The following is a 10,736-nucleotide window of genomic DNA, read 5'->3' on the forward strand; positions in this document are numbered from 1 at the left end:
TTTGGGGCACATTTTTATTATTCTTATCTGCAACTGCGAAGATCTCTTCCCCCCGTCCGCACCAGCCTCTTCCTTGTTTTTTTTTGGTTTTTTTTTTTTTTTTTTCCTCCCCTTCTCCTTCCTTCTCCCCCCCTTGTTTTTTCCTTCCCCCCGCGCTGATGCCGAAGGGGGTGTTTTTGATGTGGTTGCTTTGGTGGTGATCGTCGCTGACTTTCCAGAGAGGGTGTTTTCGCCGCCGCCGCCGCCGCTGCTGCCGCCGCTGCTTCTCTCCGCGTTGTGTGTGTGCGCGCGTGCTTTTTTTTGGGTTGCTGCATCGACGCTGGGAAGATGCTTCTGGATGCTGGACCGCAGTATCCCGCCATAGGAGTCACTACCTTCGGATCCTCCCGCCACCACTCCACGGCCGATGTCACGGACAGAGAAGTGGGGCTGGGGATCAACCCCTTCGCCGACGGCATGGGCGCCTTCAAGATCAACCCCAGCACCCACGAGCTGGCCTCGGCCGGCCAGACCGCCTTCACCTCGCAGGCGCCCGGCTACGCGGCGGCGGCCCTGGGCCACCACCACCACCCGACCCATGTCAGCTCCTACTCCAGCGCCGCCTTCAACTCCACCCGGGACTTTCTGTTCCGCAACCGCGGCTTCGGGGAGGCGGCGGCCGCCAGCGCCCAGCACAGCCTCTTCGCCTCCGCCGCCGGCAGCTTCGCCGGCCCCCACGGACACACCGACGCGGCGGGACACATACTCTTCCCGGGGCTGCACGAGCAAGCCACCAGCCACGCGTCGCCCAACGTGGTGAACGGGCAGATGCGCCTGGGCTTCTCCGGAGACATGTACGGCAGACCCGACCAGTACGGCCAGGTCACCAGCCCCCGCTCCGAGCACTACGCCTCCACCCAGCTGCACGGCTACGGCCACATGAACATGAACATGGCAGCCCACCACGGGGCAGGGGCCTTCTTTCGTTACATGCGGCAGCCCATCAAACAGGAACTCATCTGTAAGTGGATTGAGCCCGAGCAATTGTCAAACCCCAAAAAGTCCTGCAACAAAACTTTCAGCACGATGCACGAGCTGGTGACTCATGTCACGGTGGAGCACGTTGGAGGACCCGAGCAGTCCAATCACATATGTTTCTGGGAAGAGTGTCCGAGAGAAGGGAAACCTTTCAAGGCCAAATACAAACTTGTAAATCACATCAGAGTCCACACAGGTGAAAAACCTTTCCCCTGCCCTTTCCCGGGCTGTGGCAAAGTGTTTGCCAGATCAGAGAATCTCAAAATACACAAAAGAACTCATACAGGTACGGTAACCTTCTCTGTAGCTTTTCTATCTGCGAGTGGAAGCGCCGAGCGCCGGGGCCGGAGCGGGGCGCAGGGACGGGCCGGAGGGGCCGGGGAGCCCGGGGCGCTGCTTGGCTGAGGGTCGGCTTGGGGCGGCGGGGGGGGTGGGGGGGGGGGCGAGCAGCGGACGGGAGTGTGGTCCAGGGCCGCTCGCTTTTCCGGGAGAGGCAGGCTCGCAGCTCCGCTGCAAAACGAGCTCGGTCACAGCCACGCCGGCAGCAGCAACAAAAAGAAAATGATCCCTGCCGAGGCAGAGCAGGGGAAAGGCAAGGGTTTGCTGCTGGGATTGTTAGGGCGGGGAGGGGGGGGGGGGGCGGAGGGGGGGCAGGAATCGCAGCAACCTGTCCTGTTTAAATTTATAGGTTTTAATTAATTGTTGTTCGGCAGTTTTGACTGTGGCACCGTGAGATATTGTGCTAAATATTGCAGGCGGCTCATCCGTCTCCCTTCTGCAATTCAGGGCTCGGTAAATATTTAATTCCGAGGAGCGATTTGAAATAAACCCGAGCCCGGCGCGGTAGCGTGTTATTGTTGTGCGGAGGGCAGGCGCCGGGATCCCTGAGAACTTTTCCCCGTCGCGGGAGGTGGAAATGCAGCAGCCCCTGCCTGGGAGAGCTCTCTCCCCCCGCTCCCACCCCCGAGCGCCGAAAGCCAGCGCCGCTTTCCCGAGCGCTTTGGCAGAGGGTTTGCGGGGCTGCCCTCGCATTGTATTCCCCGGCCGGATAATTTTCAAGATTGCAAGAAAATACGGGGGAGGGGGCCGGGGTGGGTGGGAGCGTAAAATATCACGAGAATGAGCTCTAAAAACGGAAACTAGACACTGAGGATCGCGTGTAAATACCACCACGCCTGCTTTCTCGCTTGGAGCGTTGCGAGGAGGGAGAGGTGCCCGGGACTGGGGCTGCAAATGAATCTCGCCCCTCCAAAGGGAAAAAAAAAAAAAAAAAAAAAAAAGTTATTTAGCTCCCCCCCTTCCCCCCGCGCAACGGCCGCTGAGCAGGGGTCGGAGGTGCGGAAAGGACAGAGAAGGAAAGCGAGGTTTTGGGATTTGAGCCTCGTTGAAGTTAGAAAGTTGCAAGTGTTTGAAATGGAGCCCTGGGCTTCCGTCCGGCGGTGCGATGGGGACAATGAGCGATCCAGCCGGCCCTGCTTAATCGGATCCGTTTTCCTCCCCCCCTTCCCTCTGCAATAGGTGAAAAACCATTTAAGTGTGAATTCGAGGGCTGTGACAGGCGCTTTGCAAACAGCAGCGACCGCAAAAAGCACATGCATGTGCACACTTCCGACAAGCCCTATCTCTGCAAAATGTGTGACAAGTCCTACACGCACCCCAGCTCCCTCAGAAAGCACATGAAGGTAAATGGAGGGCGCCTGACGCGCGGGGCTCGGACGCCGCCTCGGGCCTGGCCGGGGGAAGGGGGCTGCGGGGACGGCGGCCGGGAGCGCCCGGGCCGGGGGGCGGCGGCGCCTGCGGGCGGAGCGGGCCCGGGGCCGGCCGGCCGCGGGGCTCCGCGCTGCTGCGGCCCGGCCACGGCCCGGCCCCGGAGTCCGCCCCGGGCCCGCCGGGCCGCGCCGCGGCCGCCCCCCCCCCCCCCCCCCCCCACTCCCGCCCCCGCCCGGCCGCGCTCAGCCCCGGTCCCTCGGACAGGGCCTTTTGTCGGGGCGTTTTACCGGGGGAGGGGGGCGCGGTGGTGGTGGTGGTGGGGGGGGCAGCGCGAGGAGGCAGCCGGTGGGCGCTGCCCGGCCTTCCCCGGCGGGCAGGGGCCGGGGCCGGGGCCGGCGGGGAGCCCCGCGGGGATGGCCGAGCCCGTGGCTCGGTGCTGGGTCCCGTTGCGTGGCGCATCCCCAGGCGAAGGCGACCGCCGCCTGGGCCTCCGTCCTCCGCCGCTCTCAATTTCTGCCCGGGTTTTCTCTTGCAGGTCCACGAATCCTCCTCGCAGGGGTCCCAGCCTTCTCCCGCCGCCAGCTCAGGCTACGAGTCCTCCACCCCTCCAACCATCGTGTCTCCGTCCACAGAAAACCAGACCGCCAGCTCCTTATCCCCTTCCTCCTCCGCAGTCCACCACACGTCCAGCCACAGCACGCTTACATCAAATTTTAACGAATGGTACGTCTAAAACGCTAAAACAAAACGACAGAAAATCCCCAAACGAAACAAAACAAAAAAGCCCCAAGCGAGCAAACAAATACCCTATTTAAAGACTCCAAAAATAATGAACACTTTGAAATCTGAATTTAAATGAGCAAACAAAAATAAAATGCTGCCAGTAGACCCAGGACTGAGTAAAATGAAGACTTCATTTTTTAAAATTGCTTTTTTTCCCTTTCTTTCTTTCCTTTTTTCCTTTTATTTCCCTCTTTTTTCTTTTTCTTTCTTGTCTTTTTTTTTTTCTTTTCCTTTTTTTTTTTTTTTTTAAATTTTTTTTGTTTGGACTGTTCTGCTCTGCTCTGTTCCAAGGCTTGGTAGGCGAAGGGGTTAGTAGAATGCATAAGAAGACAAGGTTACCAGGGCAAATGCCAACTGTGTAGGGCTTTACTGGAAACCACTGATTAGAGATCTCCAACTGCATGTCTGCTCGGGCAGCGGCCTTCCCCCCCCATCCCCCCTTGTAAATACAGAATTATTAGCTTCAAAAACAAAACAACAAAAAAATGTACTGTTTGATTTTGTAAATAGTTATATCGCAAGTTGAATAAGGGGATATGTGGATTTGTGGTCTTTGCATATATGTGGGGGGAGGGGCGGGCGGGCGGGAGCGGCGGCGGGGGGGCGGAGGTGGTGGGGGGGCAGAGGGAAGAGGTAGAAATTCAACTATTTGTACTGAATGGCAAGAATGTTCTAGTAAATGTGTACCAAAATGTGAATTACTTTGTATTATTACAGTCTAAACGTCGATCTAACAGAATATTATTGGTATTAATGTGCTTTTTTGTATAAAGTGCAACATTTCGTCCCAAAGTCCAGTCTAAGTAGTGCAGTAAAATGTTGTTACACGTCCTGTCAAGAAATTCGTATAGTGAAAGCCTGGATCTGCGTGTCAAACTGTTACATTTGTTTATGTAAAGTGATATTAAAAAAAAAAAAAAAAAAAGAAAAAAGATATAAACTATATCTGTCCGTTGCTTTTGGCAAATACAAGAACATAATGTATATAAATCCTAATTTCCATATTTATCCGCATGTAAAGGTCCGGTTATACATGTTACAAGATATTCAATATTTATGGCTAGAAGAATTGGTATGTAAAATTTAGTTTACAGAACTGTTTGGTAACATTTCGTACCTTATTAAAGATTCTTAAATCCCATGAATTGTGGTAGGAATTCTTATTCGCTAAGTCAACCTGCTGCAACTCCAACTAGCTTTAGGATATTAGAATAAAACTGTCCCAGTTTTTCACTGCTTTCCATTATGTCATCACTAAAGCAGCGAAGGTGATATAAATGTGATAAATGAAAGGATCCCTGCTGGCATTACTATAGTGTGTAATTAGTATTTATATCAAAATTTATGAAACAAATTTTCGGCCGCAGTATAATTTAAATGACCTTTGCAGACATAGAATAACAACCATAAAAATAACAGAAATAGATTGCATATGCTACATAAATATTAATGTGGGGAATTGTTACACGAGAAGTGCTGCACTCCACTCCAACACTGCCCATGAATCTGCATAGACCGGGTCCCTAAATTAAATTAATTCGGATAACATATATTAGGAGATTTAAAACAGAGGAGATTTCGGTTGCTATTTTAATTTAAGGCATTTATGACCATAACTAATTCTCAGGCAGTGGATTCATGACTTTCCTTGGGCCTTTTACTCTAAGAAGTACAGCACTGTTTCTCGAAGGCCGTTGTTGTTGTTGTTGGGTGGATTTTTTTTGTTTGGTTGGTTTTTTTTTTTTTCTTTTTTTTTCCCCTTCTTTTTATTTTATTTTTTTTATTTTTTTTTGCTGATATTCCTTAAAACGTGATGTTAATTTAAATCAATTACTTCTTATGTTATGTTATTATTATTACTATAATTTTGCCAGTGTTAATAGCTTTCTAAAAAAATAAATCTAGGGGATAAGAATTATTTTATGTAATTTGATTATCTTTCTATCTCTTTTATTTATTTCTCATTTACTTAAGAAATTCGTTCCATTGGCTGGCGTTGATACAGTAAATTTGTAAATGAGAAGACAATATAAAAAATCTAAATTACTTGTGCTTAATGACTGTAGCAGAACGCCTTTTCTCTAAATCAGATTGTCTTCCTTGCAGTTTAGTTTGATAGATTTGCAAGCTGTACTGCTTCCACTAACTTAGCTACGGTTGTTGGAACTGTTGGGCTTTGTTCCTGGTTGTAGCTTGCATGATCGCCCCATTAAGCAGACAACATATCAACAGACAACACAAATCATGAGGTTGGCTAAAGCTGCGAGGGCTTGTGATATGTCATAGAGTGAATTGCACAAACTGACCTTCCAGTAGACCAAGATGACACTTTAACAGCTTCTTTAAAGAAATATTATGTGTACAGCGAGTCAATAGCCATATTAACCGCTCGGGGGGGGGAGGGGGTGCCGGGGGAAGCCGCTCTCCGCTCGTCTCCGTGCGGGCGCTCCGTAGCTCTGGCTGTAACCCACCCAGAGCACAGCCCGCCTGGCTCGCAACAAAACCCCGCAAGTATTTGTCTTTGTCCCTAACATTCGGGGATCTCCCTCGGAGATTTTTTCACCGCCCCAAAGCACCCCCCGCACTCCCCCCGCCCCCCCCCCCCAAAAAAAAAGTTTGCCTTGTTCGGACGAAGCCCCACTCCTGCCAGCTCGGCATCGCCGTCTGCTCCCTGCAGCACCCGTGGGAAGGCTTCGCTTTAACTTTACTTTCTGCAAAATGTTATTATTATAAGGCTAATAGCAGTTAGCAGGGAAAAGAGCGCCACCTTGCAGGGTTTGCCGAGATAGAAAAAGTTGGAGCCCGGTGGGACCGAGGCAGAAAGTGTTGGTACTTGAGGAAATGTAACCCACCGGGCGACGGAGCCAGGGAAAAAAACGTTTCATGCGCCGAAAATGTTACTCTCCGCGAATCTTTCAGGTTAACTGTCCCGCCGACTTGAGTAGGCAGCGGTTTTGACAAAAGAACCCGAGCGTAGCTTAAAAAAAAAAGAATATAAAAAAAATCAAAAAAAAATCGTAGAGATAGTCTGAGCCATCCCACTGTAAAAGAAACCCGGAGAAACGTGGTGGGGGTGATATATTTTAAAGACGCGTATTGCAAGTTTCTTTGAACTCGTGTAAAGTCCCTAGTGGTCGCTTAACACAGATCTGTTACTTGTGTGTATTGGAGCACTTGGTTAATGAGTATTCTTTTAAACTTTTGGTCTGAGGTTTGTTTGAGCGTCCTACAGCAGAAAGAATGACTGTAGTGTTGTTGCTGCTGCTGCCGCCGTTGGTTTTTTATCTGGCGGGGGGGGGTAACGGTGCAAAACTGGTTGATCGCCATCCCGTGTATGTTCTGAATTAGCGACGATCGCTGGGGCTGGAATCGCTGATGCTGAATTCGCGTCCACGCCACGCTTGTGCTGTTCGCTTGGCTCTGGAGAGGGGAGCAGTGCTTTGAAATCCCCGGCAGAGAGAGGGGTATTTTTGCAGGCGGGGAGGTTGTGAGGCGTCTCTCGGCTGCTTCTGCGCTCTTTCCGTCCCCAAAGCCAACTTTCCTCTAGCAAGGCGCCCGTTGCGGGTTTACTCACGAAGGCTTGCGGGGCGAAACACGAACCCCAGCTCCCCAGCCTCGACGGGGGCCACGATTTTCTTTCTAATGTCTGGCTCTCGAGACGCTGTCGGGCTACTTCTCCTGCGTGGGTTCTTAGGCTCCCAAGTTAGGCGGGGGCTGTCTGCGCGGGGTCGCGCCGAGCCCACGGCAGGCCGTGCCGGCGGCCCCCGCGCCCCTCCGCGCTGCCTCCTTCGTGGCCGCCGAACCGCTGGGGCCCGACGGGCGCCGGCCGCGGGCTCCCGCGCCCGCGGAGGCTGCCGTCGCCGAGGGGGAGCGTTCGGAGGCCCCCACGGCAGCACGGCGCTGCCCGCGGGAGGGTGCAGGAGGCCGCTTGGGGCGGGTGGGGGCTGTGCGTCCCGTCCCCTCTCGGGTGCTGTGCCCGCGGGGCGCACACGGCAACCCCCGGCCGCGCCCGTGCTGTTCGCACGCAGAAAGTTAAATGCGAAACAATAACGGGGCGCTTCCATTTCCCCCTCGAAAGACTCGCCTTTCAGGTCGCTTTCATGGCTTGTGAATGATCGCCTGCATTTTTTCAAAGGCGAGGCCGGCATCCGTAAGACGAAGTTAGCGTCTTTAAAGCAGGCGCTGTTCCTAACGGGGCCACACGCTCCGCGCTGGCCTCGGCCGCTTTTCGCCCTCGCTTTAGCCGCGAGGAAGCAGCAGCCCCCGCGGTGATGCGCCCGACACCGGCGCTTTTATTTCCCGCTTTGCTGGCCACGCCGGTGAACGGCTCCGCCTTGGCGAGTTTTCCCACGTCCGGAGCGCTTGCCCCTTTCGGAGCAACTTCGAAGCGGAGCAAGCGGCCACCCCGGCGGCGGGCCGGTGCCGGCGGGCGCGCAGGGAGCCCCGGAGCGCGCCCGGGTCGGCGGGAGCCCCGGCGCGGAGCCGCAGCCCCGCTGCAGAGCCCATTTCCAGCAGGCAGAACGGGGAAGGAGGTCCCCTCTGGGAAGGGCTGCTGACACAGGGCAGAGGATCTCAAGTGACCTGACGCCGGAGGAGCCGGTGCGCGCTTTACCGCTGGAGCTCCGGGGGAAAAGAGCTCGGGAGCGGTAGCCCCACGAGGGAGCCTGCAGCGTTTGCCGGGCGCGTTCCGTACCGCCGTTACAAGAGGTGCACACTCACACACGCACACGCGCGCACCTCGCCCGCGCTGGCACCACGCCCGTGTGCCCGCTCACGGGTGTGCCTGCCCGCGCCCGTGCCCGCGGGCGGGAAGCGCCCGCCGCCCCGCGCGCACGTGCGCGCCCCGCACCTCGAAAGAAGGGGCCGCTCCCCGCGGCGCGGCGCGGCGGTTCCGCGGGAGAGGGGCACGCTTGCCTCCGAGCGTGGCGGTTCTCTCCCGAGCCGGGGCTTTGCTGCCGGGGAGAGGCCGGCGAGCGCTGGGAGGCCCGGCTGGGGCCCGGCGCGGCCCCGCAGCCCGGCCCGCGGAGCGGCTCCGCCGCACCCGTCCTCCGCGCCTGGCCGCGGGCCGCCACCGCAGGCGCGGGGCATCCCGTGGTGGGGACGGGCACCGCCTGTTTCGTGGGTATAATCCACAGGACGCCCGGTCACCGCTGCAGATGCGCACGGTCTCACCGGGATCGCCGTTCGCCTTCCTGGTCTTGGCACGACTACATGCCTCTCTACAAATATGTATATACATCTCTCTATCTGTATCTGGGCGTAAAGAAAGAGGGGTGTTTCGAGAAAGACACACGTTCGTGTGTTTACACGGAGGGATATTTTCGAAGGCTCGCGCAACCTCCGTTACCTAATGCAAACGTCTACGTACAACGGACCGCATCTGTAACGAAACGGGTGTATTTTCCAAACTCACCCGGAGAGGTTAATAACTGAGATTCCTGTTTTGAACTAGGCGCGGGGCGGATTTCTGCAACTTGCTGAGCGTCCTAAGGTGGGTTCCGGTTCACGGCAAAGAGGCTGATGTTTTAGGGTGCATTGTTTATTAAAAATGGCCCAGGTCTTTATTTTGCATCAAAATTTTTTTTTTTTTTTCGCTGCTGAACTCTATGGGTCAGATTTGGTTCATCTTCGATAACAAGAAACACGATCCTGTGAAGCGAAGGGGCTATTTTTATCATGCAGCTGGAAGCTGTCATCAATTCGTAACATTTATTTCGGCTTTAGAAAGATAGTATAAAATAGCATGAAGTTTCCAGATGACGCCCGTACTGCAGACAGGATTTTTCAAGTATAATAAATCAAATTAATTACCTTTTAGATATATACGATCATACTACCTCTCTATGAAACTGCTGTTAAAAAAATGCTCCGTGTGTGCATCTGTGATTGTGCATGTGTTTACACCTCGGGACCCAAACACAGAATTAGCTGTCTGGGGGCAGCCGGAGCCAGGCGGAGCACACGAGCAGCGGTGCACACTCAAGCCCACGTCCACACGTGCCCCTTCGCGAGGCGTGGGCAAGGGCTTTGCTTCGCAAAAACCTGAAAGTTGCGTACTGGCACGGGTCAGGACTTCAAGATCCTGCCGGATCTTTCTCACTCCCCCAAATCCTGTCAAGAACACGGCCAAAGGCTGAAGAAAAAAAGAAAAGAAGGGGAAAAAAACCCCAACCCACGTTAGCAAGCCGCCCCCCCCCCCCCCCCCCGCCCCCCCGGCCTGGCCGGGACATGTGTTTTGTGTTTGATATTGCCTTTTTCGGGGGGAGGCCGGGGGGCAGCGGGTAGGTGCGGGGGTTCCTAGAAATCGCGGCGGTGCGCGGGGGCGGTGTGTGTGTGCGTGCGTGTGTGCGTGCGTGTGTGTGTGTGTGTGTGCGCCCGCCGCGCGCCCCGGCGGCAGCCCCGGCGGCGCATGCGCGCCCGCGGCCCGGCTCCACGTGCTGTTGAATATTTATGACTCTCACCGCCGCCCCGCCGCCCGCGGAAGGTAACGGCGCCCGCCTCCGCGCCCGCGCAGGAGGGGAGCGCCGCCGCCGCCGCCGCCGCCGCCACGTGCTGCCCGCCGCACCCCAGCGCGGCCCGGCCCGGCCCGGCCGGGGCTGCTCCCGCCGCTTCGTCCCCCTGCGCGCATCGGTGCGCCCGGCAGGGCACTTTCCCCCCTTCGCCGCCTTCCCCCGGCATGTCGGGCAAAGGCGACCTCCTTCATGGAACGGGCGCTTCGGCAAATCACCGGCCGGCCCCACGCGGCCGTTCGCGGCGCCGGCGTCCGCCCGCCGAGCTGCTTGTCGTGGGCTTGTGTGGCAAAACGCAACGGGCGCAGTCGCCAGAAAAGTACGGTCTCGGGGGAAGGGAGAAAGGTTCTTGTAATGGATTCCTTTCTGCCTCGCTCCTCTTAGTAAAATCTCATTATACTGTATGGCCCATCATATTTTATTGCTGCTATATCGACATCGCATGATAGATCCGAGGAACAAACGCGGGGTCTTGGCATTTATTCCGTTTGCAGGCTGCGGGGTTTTTTTAAACAAATAGTAATAATTCCCAGCGCTCATTGTTCAGCGGCACGAAGTGATTTTAAAGCCTTTTGTACGCTGGCAAAATTACAGCCCACGTTATCAGAAACGTGCTTCCCAATCTCGCTAATGAGGTGGGTTTTTCTTTCCCTCCAGAGCCCGGCAGGGAGTGGGCAGGACGGGGGCAGGAGCCCCCGGAGCCCGCGCGGGGCTCCC

At 55.4% G+C, this 10,736-nt stretch overlaps 1 protein-coding gene across 1 annotated transcript; it reads left to right on the forward strand.

The window, feature by feature from the left end:
* The first annotated feature begins 236 nt into the window (after window positions 1-236).
* LOC126039710 (zinc finger protein ZIC 1) lies at window positions 237-4,061 on the forward strand. Its single transcript, XM_049803252.1, has 3 exons — window positions 237-1,303; window positions 2,536-2,699; window positions 3,263-4,061. The coding sequence occupies exons 1-3, from the start codon at window positions 328-330 to the stop codon at window positions 3,458-3,460; spliced, it is 1,338 nt and encodes a 445-aa protein (XP_049659209.1). The 5' UTR covers window positions 237-327; the 3' UTR covers window positions 3,461-4,061.
* The last annotated feature ends 6,675 nt before the right edge of the window (window positions 4,062-10,736 follow it).

This window comes from Accipiter gentilis, chromosome 6 (genome assembly GCF_929443795.1).
Source record: "Accipiter gentilis chromosome 6, bAccGen1.1, whole genome shotgun sequence".
NCBI classification, from domain to species: Eukaryota; Metazoa; Chordata; class Aves; order Accipitriformes; family Accipitridae; genus Astur; species Astur gentilis.